General features: G+C 41.6%; 1 protein-coding gene across 1 annotated transcript in view; it reads left to right on the top strand.

Moving 5' to 3' along the window:
- arhgap30.L (Rho GTPase activating protein 30 L homeolog) overlaps positions 1–19,463 on the top strand; it is a 36,496-nt gene that overhangs the window by 6,738 nt on the left and 10,295 nt on the right. The window contains exons 2-6 of the mRNA XM_018231595.2: positions 8,722–8,824; positions 15,703–15,847; positions 16,330–16,412; positions 17,418–17,525; positions 17,754–17,881. Coding sequence (XP_018087084.1) covers positions 8,722–8,824; positions 15,703–15,847; positions 16,330–16,412; positions 17,418–17,525; positions 17,754–17,881 — 567 coding nt within the window. The remainder of the gene's footprint in view (positions 1–8,721; positions 8,825–15,702; positions 15,848–16,329; positions 16,413–17,417; positions 17,526–17,753; positions 17,882–19,463) is intronic.

Genomic DNA, 19,463 nt, shown 5'->3' with positions numbered 1-19,463 from the left:
AGATAACAGATAATTACTACTATAGTTTGTATAAACAAGCTGCTGTGTAGCCATGGGGAGCAGCCATTCAAGCACAGGATACATAGTAGATAATAGATAAGTACTACTATAGTTTATATAAACAAGCTGCTGTGTAGCCCTGGGGCTGGCAGCCATTCAAGCACGGGATACACAGTAGATAACAGATAAGTACTACTATAGTTTATATAAACAAGCTGCTGTGTAGCCATGGGGAGCAGCCATTCAAGCACAGGATACACAGTAGATAATAGATAAGTACTACTATAGTTTATATAAACAAGCTGCTGTGTAGCCATGGGGCTGGCAGCCATTCAAGCACAGGATACACAGTAGATAACAGATAAGTACTACTATAGTTTATACAAACAAGCTGCTGTGTAGCCATGGGGGCAGCCATTCAAGCACAGGATACACAGTAGATAACAGATAAGTACTACTATAGTTTATATAAACAAGCTGCTGTGTATCTATGGGCTGGCAGCCATTCAAGCACAGGATACACAGTAGATAACAGATAAGTACTACTATAGTTTATACAAACAAGCTGCTGTGTAGCCATGGGGGCAGCCATTCAAGCACAGGATACACAGTAGATAACAGATAAGTACTACTATAGTTTATATAAACAAGCTGCTGTGTAGCCATGGGGGCAGCCATTCAAGCACAGGATACACAGTAGATAACAGATAAGTACTACTATAGTTTATATAAACAAGCTGCTGTGTAGCCATGGGGGCAGCCATTCAAGCACAGGATACACAGTAGATAACAGATAAGTACTACTATAGTTTATACAAACAAGCTGCTGTGTAGCCATGGGGGCAGCCATTCAAGCACAGGATACACAGTAGATAACAGATAAGTACTACTATAGTTTATATAAACAAGCCGCAGTGTAGCCATGGGGGCAGCCATTCAAGCACAGGATACACAGTAGATAACAGATAAGTACTACTATAGTTTATATAAACAAGCTGCTGTGTAGCCATGGGGCTGGCAGCCATTCAAGCACGGGATACACAGTAGATAACAGATAAGTACTACTATAGTTTATATAAACAAGCTGCTGTGTAGCCATGGGGGCAGCCATTCAAGCACAGGATACACAGTAGATAACAGATAAGTACTACTATAGTTTATATAAACAAGCTGCTGTGTAGCCATGGGGCTGGCAGCCATTCAAGCACGGGATACACAGTAGATAACAGATAATTACTACTATAGTTTGTATAAACAAGCTGCTGTGTAGCCATGGGGAGCAGCCATTCAAGCACAGGATACATAGTAGATAATAGATAAGTACTACTATAGTTTATATAAACAAGCTGCTGTGTAGCCCTGGGGCAGCCATTCAAGCACAGGATACACAGTAGATAACAGATAAGTACTACTATAGTTTATATAAACAAGCTGCTGTGTAGCCATGGGGCAGCCATTCAAGCACGGGATACACAGTAGATAACAGATAAGTACTACTATAGTTTATATAAACAAGCTGCTGTGTAGCCATGGGGAGCAGCCATTCAAGCACAGGATACACAGTAGATAATAGATAAGTACTACTATAGTTTATATAAACAAGCTGCTGTGTAGCCATGGGGCTGGCAGCCATTCAAGCACAGGATACACAGTAGATAACAGATAAGTACTACTATAGTTTATATAAACAAGCTGCTGTGTAGCCATGGGGAGCAGCCATTCAAGCACAGGATACACAGTAGATAATAGATAAGTACTACTATAGTTTATATAAACAAGCTGCTGTGTAGCCATGGGGCTGGCAGCCATTCAAGCACGGGATACACAGTAGATAACAGATAAGTACTACTATAGTTCATATAAACAAGCTGCTGTGTAGCCATGGGGGCAGCCATTCAAGCACAGGATACACAGTAGATAACAGTTAAGTACTACTATAGTTTATATAAACAAGCTGCTGTGTATCTATGGGCTGGCAGCCATTCAAGCACAGGATACACAGTAGATAACAGATACGTACTACTATAGTTTATATAAACAAGCTGCTGTGTAGCCATGGGGGCAGCCATTCAAGCACAGGATACACAGTAGATAACAGATAAGTACTACTATAGTTTATATAAACAAGCTGCTGTGTAGCCATGGGAGACACCCAGGGTAACTGTTATTTATAACATTTCAACAGTACATAACTCACCTGGGCAGAGGGGCCTCCTCCAGCCACTCCTTCTTTCCCCAGTTGGTGACCAATCACTTACAGCCTAAGAACTGTTTCCTACAGCCTGATTATTTAGCCTCTGTTAGTCTCCTCACCTGCTGAGTCTGGACGAGCATTCTGGGAGATGTACACCGTCCCAATAGGGGTTTCCCAGCTCTGTGCATTAGACAGCAACCTTTCTCCCATGAGTCCTTAGGTACAAAGGGAAAGTATGAATGTCAGGTGTCTTCTGAAGAGTTTGATGGCCAGTGTGCAAGGGATTATAAAAGAGTAGTGTGTGGTGTTTATAAAAATGGCCTGTAGATGTCACTGTGCTCAAGACTTATACTGTCCATACTTTCTATACAGCTTGTGGTGTTAGAGTTGCTTACTGTTGTGTAATGGCTGCATGAGTCTGCTAATAAAGCACTGTCATCCTCGGCTACCAAAACATAACAAATGGCAACAAGGATGTCTCTTCTACCTCTGCAGCAGCCTGCAGCTTTTCTTCCAAACCCTGGTGAGACTACCATACCTTTTACTGCTTGGATCCGTATGTTTGAAAATGACATTATTGCTGCTGACCAAGGGGAGATTTGTGCTGCTAGAAAGCTTTACTTATTCACTGCCTGGGAGCAGAGGGACAGCGTATATTCTATACATTACCATTACCTGATGAGACTTATGGAACTGCTCTTACTGCTATAAAAAACTTTTTCGTGGCAAGAGTAAATCTGGTTGCTGAACGATATAAATTCCACCAACGTGGACAACGTAATGGCGAATCCACAGAACAATTTGTAGCAGCTTTGAGAGAGCTGGTTGCTACCTGTGAGTTTGGGAATCTAACAGATGAAATGCTTAGAGACCAAATAGTGGAAAAAACAAACTCACCTCACATTAGAGAGACTGCTCCTAGAGAAGGATTTAACCCTTGCAAAGGCTATTACAGTTTCTAGCCAAATTGAAACAGCAGTGGCAGAGGCTAAAACTCTCAGTCAGGGAACTGCTGGGAATGTACAGACTGTGAATCCAGCACTGTGGCCTAATAATGCACAGTCATAGGCAAAATACAGTGCTAAGGAACGGGATTCACTGCAAAACCATACAGCAAATACAAATAGAAAATACTGCTTTCACTGTGGTTCAACACAACACACTGCAAATCATGTTACATGTCCTGCAAAAGCTAAACGGTGCCACAAATGCACAAAAGTAGGAGATTTTGCTAAGATCTGCTGTAGTTCTGCTAAAGATGTTCATGAAGTCACTACTACAAATGTCCCAGTATTAAGTGTGGATAAAGCTGGTAGATTTATTCCAGACAAGTTTATATGTCAGTGTCAGTTCTGCTTCTGCTGACAAGGGACACTCCATTAACCTGATGTGATACAGGTTCAGCTCTTTCTATACAACCAAAGGAGATTTTCTGGAAATACTTTGCAAAAGATCCAATCCCTGTGCTTGGTTACTTGCCATTGACTGTACAATTTAAATCAAATACTGCAAAATGTGACTTTTACATTGTGAATAAGGGAACTGCTATACTTGGAAGGGATCTCTTTGCTGCATAAAACCTACAATTAGTTGATGTCTCATTACTGCAGCACCAGTGCCTGACACACAGCCAGTGTCTAACATTTCACCACAAAGCAACACTTCACTGGGTTGTGCAAAGAACTTTTAAGACCAGATGTAAAACCAGTACCATTCCCTGATTCAACATGGGAAAAACTTGCTATTGATATTGTCGGCCCTTTTACAGATGCTCCTATAGACTGTAGATTTACTATAACCTTGATAGACTATTACAGTAAATGGCCTGAAATTGCATTTGTTTCACATCAGCTACAGTAATAACATTTCTGTCTACAGTCTTCAGCAGAGAAGGTAATCCAAAGGAGTTATTATCAGACAACGGACCACAGTTTGTCTCATATGAGTTTGAATTCTTTCTGAGAGAGAGGAATATTGTGCATAGGAAATCTTCAGTGTATTACCCACAAGCAAATGGAGAAATCGAGCGATTCAACAGAAATCTGAAAGAAGCACTACAGACAGCAAATCTTACTGGGAAATCTTGGAAAGTATTTACAACAGAGTTCCTACATAACTACAGAGCAACGTGCCATGCAACAACCCAATCATCTCCAGCTGAATTATTACATGGCAGACAGATGCGCACTAAGTTACATGTTGCAGACATCAAACTTCCACAAAATACTGTGCCTACAAAATCATCTACTGCTGACATTGTGAAATATCAACAAGCTAAATGCAAGGCTTATACTGACAGAAAAAGTGGTGCCAGAGAAGTGCACTTTCAGCCTGGATCTTTAGTCAGAATTAAGAAACCAGGAATACTGATACAAGGACAATCTAAATTTACTACACCACTTGAAGTGAGACGCCAGTGAGGACCATACACATATGAACTGTCTGATGGACGCATATGGAATACAAGTCGTCTTGCTCCTGTTAGATATGACTTTGGAGAAGCTCCATTTGATGAAGGACATTTTCCTACTCCTGATGTCAACTGCAATAGGCCTGAAGAAAGTGAACTTATAAGGCGTACTGAGAGAAAACTACCTGCATGGACCAAGTACTTTGTGATGTGAAGAATGTATTATATTGTTTTAAAATGCATACTGTTTAATTGTTGCTGTTTATTATAGTTGTCCAAATGCTTTCCTACTGTAGGGGGAATATGTGGTCCAAATGCTTTCCTACTGTAGGGGGAATATGTGGTGTTTATACAAATGGCCTGTAGATGTTACTGTGCTCAAGACTTCTACTGTGCATACTTTCTATACAGCTGTGGTGCTAGAGTTGCTTACTGTTGTGTAATGGCTGCTTGAACCTGCTAATAAAGCACTGTTATACTCATCATTGGCTACCAAAACATAACATAGTGTGTGCTGAGAGCCAAGAATTAGTACAATGTATATATATTATTTCGTGACACTGGCTCCTGTATTTTATATAGTTACATAGTTACATAGTTAAATTGGGTTGAAAAAAGACAAAGTCCATCAAGTCCAACCCCTCCAAATGAAAACCCAGCCCCATACATACACTCCTCCCTACTTTTAATTAAATTCTATATACCCATTCCAATACTAACTATAGATATATATATAGTTAAATCCCATAACATTTATTTGACCCCAGAAAAGCATATATTTTTGGTAATTGTGTATATTGTGTCAAATTTGTATTTGCAACATCTACTAGATGTGAACAGATACGTAACACACCAGACACACAAACACTAGGGGTCTAATGAAGAGTTTGGTCCCTATTGGGCATATAATGACCCAACCATTTGTCATATACAGATCATAAATTCTTAGTGTACATTTTCCAGGGTTACCACTTCTTCTGCTGCTTCCACTTTCTGCCCTAGAATCTCAAGCAGTAAGATGCTTCACGATCCCAAAATAAAAATTATGCACACAGAAGTTTACTGGCAAAAACAGGTATTGAAAATCACTATAAATCCATATAGTCACAATTAAAGCAACAACAACAACAATCAGTGACAATGGTGGCAAAATTCACTTCCACTAGTCTCACAGTGAACTATTTATTCACAAAAACAAACAATTAACAAAAAAGCTGAGCTGAAAATGCAAAACAGATCACATGACAATAACATCCCAATCCCATTCCAAACCCAACAGCATGTGTGTGTGTGTGTGTGTGTGTGTGTCATATCATATACCCAAACCAACAGGCCAATGGAATTGAGTTTATTATGCATGGGAAGGTGTAATGAATTAATTTCTTTTTCATGTATTTCAGGACAACCTAATCTTTCAAAATATGAAAACATTTTTATTAAATTCCACTCCTGTAACAAGAGATGGGCTTGTAAATATCTAAAAATTAAAAACACACATATCAGAATAATAAAAGTGCTTGAAAATACAACTAATATGGAAAGTTGTACGTCTCCTGATGGTGCCAGTACCAAATATGTCTAGTTTTATGGCAATTTGTGACTCGTTTAGGTCAAACACCCCCAGCACTGTGCTACTACATTCCCAAAGCCCTGCTCCAGGACTCTCTTCATACTCTGCAGATTCCAAGGCCACAAATTGCACAAACATTCATTTATCCTATGGAACCATAGCTTTTCTTTTCATAAATAATACATTCTTTCAAATCCAAAATGGGCAAATATGTGTTTCTACTCCAAATTGCAAAGCTTTCCTAAAGTTATCTAAAACAGTGTCTCCCCCCCTGGGTCTGCCTACCTTGTGTTAGCCACTCCCTCCTGACGCGTTTCGTGATATTAGGCGCTTCATCAGAGGAGGTCAGCTTTCCTAAATGTAGCAGTTTTTATGACATTTCTGAAAATTGCAACATACAAAGGCAAGTCACCCTAAATATGGAAACCTGGGGTCTGCAAACAAAGCCCCTGCCTGTGTATTATGCATTGTAAGATCCCACTAAAAGCATACATTTTTAAAAAGTACAAATTCTGCTGAATCCAATGTGAATCCAATATGTTTTTCTACTCCAGGAGTGCCCATACTTTAGTAATGTGGGGTCTACTTTTACTGATGATGTCTCATTATGATCTACATCCATAAAAGCATTGTTACAATTCTGTTCCATGGAAAATATTACTTTATTATATTTGTATATTGTATATGTATATTGCTATATTTAACACACAACTATTTCTATGTAATGTAACATAATAAATATCTGAATGAAAAGAATGAAAGAGGAGGTAGAACTGATAGATCCCCATCTACCTTTTGGGCACCCCTGTTCTACTACAGACTGTCACACTGCAAAGCGTTGATACAATTTTCTACATTTCTGAACTTTGCCGACTAATTTAGCAATTGTGTTTATGTAACAGTTTGATGGCCAATAAGAATAGATCATCACATGTGGCCTGTAGGGAAACTAAACTGAAAATGTGCAGATGAATTTTCTCGGCTGTCAAATCAGTGTCTGAAAACAAAGCCCCCAGCCTGCGTATTATGTGTCGTAAGACCCCAGAATGAAATACATATTTGGGAATTGCACATTCTGCTGAAACCAAAATGGGTAAAGACGTCTTTCTACTCCAAACTGCAAAGCTTTGCTAAAATATATGTAATGAGGAATAATTGTAAGGGCTTACCCTGGTGGTCTAGCGGGGACTAGGGCCTGGTGGGGGTGTGCTTCGTGCCCCGCAGCCCTACTCCTTTCCCCTCAAGCGCCTGGTTCTCTATGGCGCGCGCGGCCGCCTACTTCTGGGTTTACGTGCCAGACCTGTGACGTCATCACGCCAAATGGCGCGAAATTCAAATATTTAAAGGGACTTGTGGCTCAAAATCTTTGCCCGTTGTAGGTTCTACTTGCTAGAATTCTGTGCAGGCTTATATTGTGTTTCATTCCTGGTTTTGATCCCTGCCTGACTCTCCTGAACTCTGCTAATCCTGACTCCTGCCTGCCTGATGATTCTACCTGTATTGACCCTTGCCTGTCTGACCTTGCTTGAACTCTGCCTGCACCGACCCCGGCCTGTCTGACTACACTTCGTCTATTCCAAGTACTGTGCCTTCCGTCCAAAATCTAGACAATGACTGTGCCCCTTTGCTCATCCAGAACCCTTTGCTTGGCTCCTCTCTTATTAAGGCCTGGAGGCATCCAATTAGCCAAGGGCTCCTCTCAAAGTGAAAGGTGGCTGTTAAAGGCAGAAGCAAGAGCCAAGACCAGGGAGCTTAGCACCGGTTCTGGATTTAGGGTGCCGATTGTGACAATAATGCTGGAATACAAATGCAACAAAACCACAAAAATCATGCAAATCAATGAAACAACAAAATAAGTGATCCAGCAGTGTGATTAGCATCATTCACCAGTCATACTGCCAAATAAACAATATCTAGGTGAAAAACAAAAGACAAAATGTTAAATGGTGGTAATGGTGACCCTATAAGAGGGAAACACTCTAACTGCAAAGGATATAGTTGTGTGTGTCCTACATTGGGGGGCTCTTTGGCACTTTGTTGCACTTCTCACTCAAACCGTGACGGTTCCTTTGCTTCACAAAACATATACTAATTGTGTGCATTTATATTGTGAGTTAAGGTTGCGATTGGGACTGTAGGGCAGACAGTATATAGAATATAACCTGGGAAGACTAATACACACACTATGTGGCTATTTATTCATTCTATACAAATGTGTATATACTCACGTTGAGTATGGATATGTAGATGTGACTATAGGATCTCCTCTATGTCTGACTGGCTTTATATATATATATATATATAGCTATAGTGTGTGAGTATTGATATGTAGATGTGACCATAAGATTTGCTCTATCTCTATCTGGCTTTATACCAGTTCCCCAGCTGTCTTACACCTGTAGTGAGTGAGAATGGATATCTAGATGTAACCATGAGATTTCCTCTAAGTCTACCTGGCTTTATATATATATATATATATAGCTATAGTGTGTGAGTATTGATATGTAGATGTGACTATAAGATTTGCTCTATCTGGCTTTATACCAGTCCCCCAGGTACTGAGAAGTTGTGCAGAGTTTGTGGAAGAACATGGAATAGTCGATGGGATTTACAGGCTGTGCGGAATTGCCTCCAGTGTCCACAAATTAAGGTAAATAAACTCTCCCTTCTTATAGTTTTAGTCATTTGCTTCTCACTGTTCTTTTTAATGTTCCCATAGGACACAATGAAAATAGGATAAGGCTTGTCTGTGGCTCCAGAGATATGAATGGGGCAAATTCACTAAGATTCGTAGTTGCGCACAGGGGTAGCGTAAGGTTGCGAAGTTGCGCTAGCGTTGATTCGCTAAGTGAAGCGAAGTTACGCTAGCGAAGGCTAATTTGCATACGGCGCCAAATTCAAATTTCAATGGAGAAATACGTATCAGCACTACACAAGCCTGGGAAACCTTCAAAACCTCAAATAAAATGTTTATTTTGCCCTACACATGGGCCCACTGTATAGTTAAGTTGCCATGAGTCAGGAAATGTAGGGGGGAAGGAGGGGAGCACCAAAAAAATGTTTTCGATCTTTTTCAGCCTATCACCCATAATATAGAAAACACGCCAGCATTTTTTGGGACTTAGAAAAAATTTGAACTTTTTTGGAAGCCATCCCTATCTACTCTATTGCGCTTCGCCTGGTCTGAGGTGGCGAAGGAAGTCTGGCGTAAAAGGTAGCGTTCAGTACACTGCGTGCGTCAGTGAATTTGCGTAGTTACGTCCGTAGCGAAAATTCGCCAGGCGTAAGGGTGCGAAGTAACACTAGCGAATCTACGCCAACGTTCGTTAGTGAATTTGCGAAGTAATGAAAATGCCCAATGCTAGCGAATTAATGCCCCATAGTGAGGAAGTTACCAACACATAAAATGAATTACCTGAAAGTTTCTCCTCTCTCTTCTCTTTCTTCCTTATCAATAACATTTGCTCTGTCATGTTTCCCTGGCGACCCTTTAAGTGGCACCAAAATACCACATTTCATTCGCCAGTAGTTTTTTCAATATTTTTGTGCTCTTTCACTTTAGGGGCATTTCCTACGGGAAACTTTTCATTTACCTAGTAAACCATACATTATTTTTTCTGTAGAACCGGAGCTTTCTGTGTATTCCTGCTTCTGTGGAACAAGACTTAGAGCTCTAAATACCAACAAAAAATTTAAAATAGCAATTTAGAAATGATAAAGGGATTTATACCAGAAAAAAATAATTTTAAGCACAAAAATCCAATTGATTTATCTCCAAAATAGACCCAAATCTCCCAGCAGTACATAATGGAATTTTTTAAGCATTCCTGCAGAAATTGGCATATTTTAGATTCCAAAGCCAACATATACCATAACAGCAGGTTTACCATAGGAAACCATATACTTTTGAAATATACCCATTCTGCTGAATCCAAAATAGGTAAATATGTCTTTCTATTACTTATTAAATAACTTCAAGGTTCTCTGAACTTGGTATTTATAAAAATATATGAACATGTTAAAGAATCACCTTAAAACCTTTGAATACAGGTATGCATAGATTTATCAAACTATGTGGCAAGTAGAGACCCCCAAATAAAGAGATACATAGGAATTCCATAGCTGACATTGTATGTGCTGCAAAATTAACAAATTCAATGCATATTATGTGTTGTCCAACCCCCTAACAGTACAAAACCCCCAGAAACCATATGTTTTCAGAAACAGATATGTTTCTACTTCACATAACCAAGTCGCAAAGTTATTCTGTAGTTACCAGGGAAATATGTGAAAAACATCCAGGGTCTGCTGAACAGTTTGATGGCCAATATCTGCACAGATTTACCAACTATGTGGCGTATAAGCACCCCAAACTCCTAGCCAGAGGCAACCTGGCTTCTCATTTGCTGGCCATGAGCACAAGTACAAGTTTTTGTTTTCATGCAAAATTCTTAGTGTGCACCACAATTTGTTTTATGTGCTAAACTCCACAGTGCAAAGTTCAAGCTAATAAAGGGTAGAAGGAAGTAGCAGAGGAGTTTGATTAATCAAGATATGTTTGTTGATGAAGACTATTGGAGGTGAGTGTTGAAGGTTAGACAAAGTGAGTGTTGATAAAGGCTAGAGAAAATAAGTGTTGATGGAGGCAAGAGAAAGTGAGTGTTGATGAAGGCTAGACAAGCAAACAAATTCTCAGCATATCCCCAATCTTTATGATAATAGGCTCTCCTTCCAAAGGTCACACTGTATAGACCTCAATATCATCAATTGAAAATGGTGAAGGAAACCACAGACTGAAGTGTTTTATTATTAACACATCTGTGTGTATAATAAAACACTAAGCATCAGCACTCTGCAGTCTGTGGCTTCCTTCACCATTTTCAATTGAAGGCTAGACAAAGTGAGTATTGATTGAGGTTAGAGAAAGTGAGTGTTGATGATGGCTAGAGAAGGTGAGAATTGATGAAGGCTAGAGGAGCTGTTGATGGAGGTTAGAGGAGGTGAGAATTGATTAAAACTAGAGAAAGGTAGTGTTGATGAAGGCTAGAGGAGGGGATAAATGCTGAAGGCTAAAGGAAGTGAGTGTTGACGAATTGAAATGAGGTGAGAATTGATGACGGCAAGAGGAGGTGAGAATTGATGAAGGCTAAAGGAGGTGAGAATTGATGAAGGCTGGGGAAGTGAGAAATGATGAAGACTAGAGGAGTTAAGTGTTGCTGAAGGCTAGATGAGGTGAGAATTGATGAAAGCTAGAGGAGATAAGTGTTGATGAAAGCTAGAGGAGGTAAAATTAATGAAGGTTAGAGAAAGTGATTGGTGATGAAGACTAGAGGAGGTGCCTTTTATAGGACATTCTAATGTACCAAATGGTTTCACTCATTTATAAATATAACATTTTCTCTGAGTTGACTGGTAGGAATTAGTGACGGGCGAATTTATTCGCCAGGCGTGAATTCGCGGCGAATTTGCGCGATTCGCCGCCAGCGAATAAATTCGCGAAACGCCCGCGAAAATTCGCGGCAAAACTTCGCCGGCGTCAAAATTTTTTTTCGAAAAAACGGGCGCCGGCGCCAAAAACGGGCGTTTTGTGAAATTCGCAAATTTTTCGGCGAATCGAAACAGCGCAAATTCGCCCATCACTAGTAGGAATATGTGACCATTGTGGCACCACCCACAATATATAAACATACATATGAGAATTAATGACGCTAGAGGAGGGGAAATTTGATAGAGACTAGAGAAGTGGGTGTTAATGAAGGCTAAAGAAGGTAAGAATTGATGAAGACTAGGGAAGTGAGAAATGAAGGAGGCTAGGGGAGGTAAGAATTGATGAAGGCTAGGGGAGGTGAAAATTGATGAAGGCTAGAGAAATTGAGTGTTGATGAAGACTAGAGGAGGTGCCTTTTATTGGACATTCTAATGTACCAAATGGTTTCACTCATGTAACATTTTCTCTGAGTTGACTAGCACCTTTAATAGGAATATGTGACCCTTGTGGCACCACCCACAATATATGAACATACATTGATGAAGGCTAGAGGAGGTGAAAATTAATGAAGGCTAGAAGAGGTGAGAATTTATGTGTAATAAATACACCTGGCAGACGGTGGGGACAAAATATAGTAATTGACAACACCAGTCAGCGATTTGTTATCTTAAAATGCCTTTATTGGGACATAGGCTCTGACCCCAAACACCCGGCAACGTTTCAGACCACTCTCGGTCTTTTCTCTTTTGGGATCCCCAGCTGTGAGCATTTAGCCTATCCGCTAGCTTTCCCTAGCTGCCTTCTTCAAGGCAATGGCCGACATTTATGATGATCCCGATTGTGCCGGAAGTGGCTAGTTGAGGACTATTGTATGGAGTTCCGCTGCTGGGCAGTAGAGACAGCCTGGAATGACACTGCTCTAAAAAGCCAGTTAAGGATGGGACTGTCTGAAGCTATCAAAGACAGCTTAGTTCATTTTCCCTTTCCGTCTTCCCTAGACTCTCTAATGCACTTGGCAATACAGATTTGATAGGAGGCATAGGGAGCGATGCCAAGAAAATAACCCTAGGGATGTCCCCTCCAGTTCCTCCTCAGACTGGGCACTTAACCCTCTCCTCCCTAGATCCCAAGAAGAACCTATGCAACTGGGCTCTACCAGACTCACCTTTGAAGAAAGGGCTCATAGATGGGCTAATGGCTTGTGCCTTTATTGTGGGGATAAGGGGCATCCCCGTAATACCTGTCCCAAAAGGCCAGGGAAACAACAGAGCCTAAACAGGTCTGGGGAGTCCAGTTTGGGTCACGTCATTTCAACTCCCAAAAAATCTTCCTTGCAGCTATTTTTTCGGTACTCATATATTGGGATAAGGGTTGCATCCAGTGTCCTGCTTTTCTGGATTCCTGGGCGGCTGGGAACTTTTTAGATATTAGTTTGTACTGTAGATATTTAGATATTAGATTGTACTTTTGTCAGAAAGGCTCCTTTTATCTATGGGATATCACACTGAGGGGATTTGTTTCTTTGTCATCCACTGTCCCATACCCCTGTGATTCTAGGCCTTGCATGGTTACGAGAACACAACCCTCAGATTAATTGGGTCACAGGCTGTAGGCCTCCGTGTCCTGAATCATCCCAAGTACTTGCGGCAACCTCTCTTCAGGGGTTACCCTCAGTTTATTTGTCCTATTCTGATGACTGTTCTAAAAAAGCAGCCGAAACCCTGTCTCTGCACAGACCATATGACTGTGCTATTGATTTAATGATGGGCACCTCTCCTCCTAAGGATAGAACATATCTTCTCTCAATCCCAGAGTCCCAGGCCATAGAGGAATATATGAGAGAGAGCCTGAAGAGAGGGTTTATCAAGCCGTCCTTGTCCTTGTGCCAGCTTCTTCTTTGTAGAAAAGAAAGCTGGGGCGTTGAGACCGTGTATAGATTATAGGGGTCTCAATAAGATCACGGACAAGAATTGTTATCCCCCTCCCTTGATCTCTGAGCTTTTCGACAGAGTTAAAGGCACCAAGATCTTCTCTAAACTTGATCTGAGGGCGCATACAATTTGATTCTTATCAGGGAAGGGGATAAATGGAAGACAGCCTTCAATACTGGGGATGGGCATTATAAGTAATTAGTAATGCCCTATGGTCTATGCAATGCCTCAACTAAATTGTAAGAATTTGTAAATTATCTCTTCCGTGATCTTTTGAGTCAGTATGTTGTTGTATACCTAGACACCTAGATAATAAATGTGTTTTTGAAATCACCTCTGTGCATTTTCTTGGGTACGTATTTGGTCTACAGAGGCTATAGAAGCCTTTGATCTATTGAAAAAAATTGCTTATCTCTACCCCAGTTCTCCAGCATCCACACTCAAATCTTCCCTTCCTAGTAGAGGTGGATGCCCAGAACTGGTGATGTGTTATCACAACGACACCCTATTACTGGTAGAATCCATCCCTGTGCCTTTTTCTCTAAGAAATTCACCCCCGCGGAGATTATATTGGTAACAGGGAATTGTTGGCCATAAAATGGGCTTTTGAAGAGTGGAGACATCTTCTGGAGGGTGCTAAGCACTTAGTCTTTACTGATAACAAGAATCTATTGAATCTGCTAAGCCCCTGCCTGCTCTTGCTTAGTGGCCAGTTCTTCTGTAGGGATGTAGCGAACTGTTCGCCCGCGAACTAGTTCGCGCGAACTTCGACCGTTCGCGTCCGCCGAATGTTCGCGAACGTTTGGGAACGTTCGCAGTTTGAGTTCGCGTTCGATCGTTCGACCATTCGACCATTCGAATTCCTTCGACCGCTAAAAATCGAACGATTTCCATTCGTTCGAACGATTGTAAGCATTCGATCCAATGAAAAGCATTCGATCCAATGGCTTCGATCGTTCGATTCGAATGAAAATCCTTCGATCGAACGATTAAAATCCTTCGATCGTTCGAATCGAACGATTTTAGCGGTGTTCGAAGTTCGCGAACTGTTCGCGAACGTTCGCATTTTTTGCCGGTGTTCGCGAACGGCATTCGCGAACACCAAATCGGCAGTTCGCTACATCCCTATTCTTCTGCCACTTCCGGCTTTACCCGTGTCACATCATCACGCAGGGGCACAAATCTCAAATATTTAAAAGGACCTTGGGCTATTTCTCACTGCCCAACATAAAGGTTCTGTGCGAGTACCTGGGTGCATTCTAAGCCTGCTCTTGTTGTGAATTCTGGTGTTTCACCCTTGCCTGTCCCTGATTCTGCCATCCTGCTGCATGAGCTGACCCTGGCCTGTTTGACTATTCTTCTGATTCCGATTCACTACTGCGCTTCTTCTCTGTGTATGATCTGGGCCTGTGACTGCGACTTTGTTCCTGTTGCCTGTTTTGGTACCACATTGCCCGTTTGGTGTTGGCCCAGTCTGTTCATTGACTCCCCTAACTGCTCCCCCTTCCTATCTGCACACGTTTGGTTCCTGTGCTTGCACAGAACTCTCTCTCCTTGGTTCTCCTGCAATAAGACCTGGGGCACCTGAGTAGTGGAGGGCTCCACCTCAAGCCAAAGGTGACTGCTATAGATGGAAAAGCGAGCTGAGACCGGAACCTTGGAGTTTGTTCTGGGTTTGGGATACCAAATGTTACACGATGAAGGCTAGGGGAAGTGACAAATGATGAAGGCTAGAAGAGGTAAGTGTTGATGAAGGCTAGAGGAGGTGAGGATTGATGAAGGCTAGAGGAGGTAAGTGTTGATGAAGGCTAGAGGAGGTAAGTGTTGATGAAGGCTAGAGGAGATGAGGACTGATGAAGGCTAGAGAAAGTGAGTGTTGATGAAGGCTAGAGGAGGTGCCATTTATGGGGCATTATAATGTACCAAATGGTTTCACTTGTTTAATAATGTAACAATCTCTCTGAGTTGACTGGCACCTTTAATAGGATCTGTGACTCTTGTGGCACCACCCACAATATATAAACACACATATATTTTATCATCGTATTTGTTACTGCCCATCATGAATTACTCAGATGCTAATACTCATAACCCGTGCACCTTTCTCAGACAGGAGTTTGCTATGGATCGCCAGCCAGACCTGAGTAAGGACACCTACCTACAAGATGTGCACTGCGTCAGCTCTTTGTGCAAAGCCTATTTCAGGGAGTTGCCCAACCCGCTGCTGACCTATCAGCTGTATGATAAATTTGCTGTAAGTACTGTGTGACTCCCTCTCCCCATTTGTACATTATATCATAGCAAGATGGTACAGAGGACATTACTCATAAAGGGACCTGAGCGGGAGCTGTTTGAACCAGTGGTGAAGCTACAGTAGATGTTACTGGGCCCCAGAGTAAATTTCATTTAGGGTCCCAACATTTTGGATATACTGAAATTGCTCATTAATTAGGGACTCACCGGGACCTCTACACTCGAAATTCGAATTTACTTTTGGACCCCTAATAAATGGCTGTTCCGTCTCACTAAGACAATTAGACTGGAATGTTTGATTTGCCATGAGGACCAAGCTGCTGCTCCTCAATAAGTGCTACCTAGAACTATATAGAGCTGCTGAAGTTCTTGCTGAATGAAAACCCTAGAAATGGTGGGAACCTTAAAAAGCAATGGCACCCCTTACCCAGCACCTGATTGCCAATCACTTTGCTATTACTGACACTGCCTCTCCCAATACAGGAGGCTGTGGCAATCCAGCTGGAGGAACAACGGCTTGTAAAGATTAAGGAGGTGCTGAAGGACCTTCCACACCCACATTACAGGTAATAAGAGCTGCAATATTCATTCCCAGCAAGAAATACAGTTATTTCAAAGTAACAAGGTTGATCACACACGCTTGGTACTACAGTAGGTTTGTCTACGGTGCTTCTAAATAGCTGGGATTTTATTAATACATTTTTGGATAGGCATTAATGGTGTTATAGATGGCCCTGTGCTAAAATAACCGCATTCACTTAAGCAACTGAAAATGTTCTCAGATTATTGGGGGTCACTGACCACAACAACCATAAGGCTGAGCAGACAATTTAATATACCTGCACCAAAGCAGAGCCGCAGTTTTCTCAGCCTGCAACACAGAGCCAACCCGCTGTGCACCCTCAGCCTAAAACAGATTAAGTTGGAGACTTGAGTTCTATTGTTATATATTATTATATTATTTTAGGCACTCATCTGCAGTGTCGGACTGGCCCACAGGGATACCAGGAAAACTCCCGGGGGGCCCAGGTGTTAGTGGCCCCTCATGCTTCAAAACATTTGACATAGTTCATGGCCATAACCTAGTTCTATGAGAATAAAGAGACTAAATAGTTAAAATAATAGATTATAGTCTGTAAAGAAAAGAGACTAGGAGAATAGAGGTTGTGTGAGGAGAGGAAGAATAATAATACTGAGAGTGGCCCCTGGTCTAAGGTCTTTTGGTGGCCCCTGGTGTCCCAGTCGGACACTGCTCATCTGTTCATGTTCCATTCTGATTTCCAAACTGCTTTGTGATTGCTATGGTATACAAGCAGTTGTGCATGCTACCATGACTGTGTCCAGGCCCGGACTGGCAATCTGTGGGTTCTGGCAAATGCCAGAGGGGCTGCTATAAGGTGCCATAGAAAGTCACTATTTAGTGGGCTGTTTGGGCCTCTTTGTGGGCTGATTGGGCCTCTGTGTACCTGAAATGCCAGGGCCTATTTTAATTCTCAGTCCGGACCTGACTGTGTCTAGTAAGTGGTAGACTAGGGTACTGACAAGTTTTTATTTTCTATATTTCCCTGCAGGACTCTGGAGTATCTAATGAGGCATCTGCTGCGCATGGCTTCCTTCAGCTCTCAAACCAACATGCATGCACGCAACTTGGCTATAGTATGGGCCCCTAACCTGCTCAGGTAAGATTCTTCCCAGTCCTTCTGCTTGATAGTGAAAGTGTCCATGCCATTCTCTGTGCAATTAACCATTGAACCACATCCCCACCCATTAATAACCTAATCTATCTGCTCAACCTAATAATACTTTATACCATTGACCCTGGAACATTTCCTCTGGGTAACATTTATCTGATGACAAAAATGTTCTTAGAAGAATGAGTTACAATATTCAGATGTTCCTCTCTGCAGATCTAAGGATATTGAATCATCTGGCTTTAATGGCACAGCGGCATTCATGGAGGTCCGAATCCAATCCATTGTAGTGGAGTTCATTCTAAATCATGTGGAGCAGCTGTTTGGGGACATGCCTCTGGCTGGTAGGCACTTGCTATGCCCATACAAAACTCTACTAAGCATTGCTTAAATTGTAAGAGGAACTAGGGAGCGATGGTTGTGTAGGAAAACATAGGAATGGCCATATAACTGTTCCAGATGAAGCCGATAGGATTCCTGGAGATGCATCATCCATAGCTCTAATACCAGGAAGAGCTTGAATGGAGAATGAAGGAACAGTGGGTAGATGAAAGAACAAACAATGACTGTATTGCTGCAAGAAGTGGAGGCCCAAGTGCATAATTCACTTAGTCCTGGAGGAAACAAGGAGCCAGTATAGGGATCTGAAAGAACACAGAAAAGTTGGTTGTGTGGTTAGTTTTAGGAACAGTTCCAAGAGGAAAAAAGGTGGTAAATATATCATATAGGAGAGGGAGATGTATAAACTGTGAGGGGAGGCAGGATGGAAGGGCACAAAGTAAGGCCCAGTGAATGGCAGGTAACACACCAGAAAAGATATAGAAGGTTCCTTTGCTTTTCCACCAAGAAAGTGCCTTATAATTATGACTTGTTAAACATTCAATAGCAATGGATCCCCAAAAAAGTACTTTTTGGAATCAGGAAGGAATTTTCTCCACTACAGCTGAAAATTCGGGTGATTTTGAGAGCTTTTTTCCCTACCTCTGTACAATCCAGTACAGAACATTTTGGTAGCTCTTTAATTGGCTACTAACATCCATTTGGAGAAGGCACATCCACTGCTAATACAATAATATCACAAAACTTGTTGAAATAAGCTCATTTTGGAAGAAATAATGGCCCTTAAACAGGGGGTTTAAACTGGAAAGCTGTGTCCCATGCGTCAGTCTCTCTGTTAGGGTCCCCACACATGTTGGGCATGTTCAGAACAGGATAATGTCTGCCTTCTGCTCTCTTTGGGTGGATTGTAACACATGCCCTTCAGTCAGTATAGCCACACGGACCAGTGATGAGGGAGTAGGCTAACTCTTCTGATCTCATAGCACCAATATTCTTCTAAGCTACATTTTGTCTGACAGTAGGGATGCCCACTAATGTGTCCAATGCAATGGGTAGTCAGACCAGATTGTGTGACCTGCAGGCCATGACACAGCATATATATATATATATATATCAATCAGCCAAGGAACCATGTGATATCTTTCTCTGTTTATTTTATCTAGCAGTGGGTACAAGGTGGCACTATTTTAAGCATGGTTATAAAATGGAGAGTGCCTGCAACTGACAGGGTTTATCTAGAATTTCCCCAGATCCAGGTGAGTCCTAGGCCCAACTCCACTTCTCCCTCCCTACCCCTCTAAAATCACTTCCCCCCCTTTAGCTATTCTGCACAGACTCACTCCCAGCATGGCAAGGGTCACCCATAATCCAAATAAGACAAGTATGTGGGGGTGGATGCTAGTGGGGAATATATGTGAAAAGGGGTGCAGACATTATAATAAAACTGCACCCTTCTAATAATGTCCCCAAGGCTTCTGCCATAGGGACATATAGATTATTCGTCCAGGTTATAGATAAATATTATTGTACAGCGCAGCAGTGCTTTCTCAATACATGTCAATAATAACTCAGCGTAGGGTTGAGGAG

Source organism: Xenopus laevis, chromosome 8L (assembly GCF_017654675.1).
Source record: "Xenopus laevis strain J_2021 chromosome 8L, Xenopus_laevis_v10.1, whole genome shotgun sequence".
NCBI lineage: Eukaryota > Metazoa > Chordata > Amphibia > Anura > Pipidae > Xenopus > Xenopus laevis.
The sequence above is the reverse complement of the archived record's forward strand: the minus strand, read 5'-3'. Positions and strand labels throughout refer to the sequence as shown.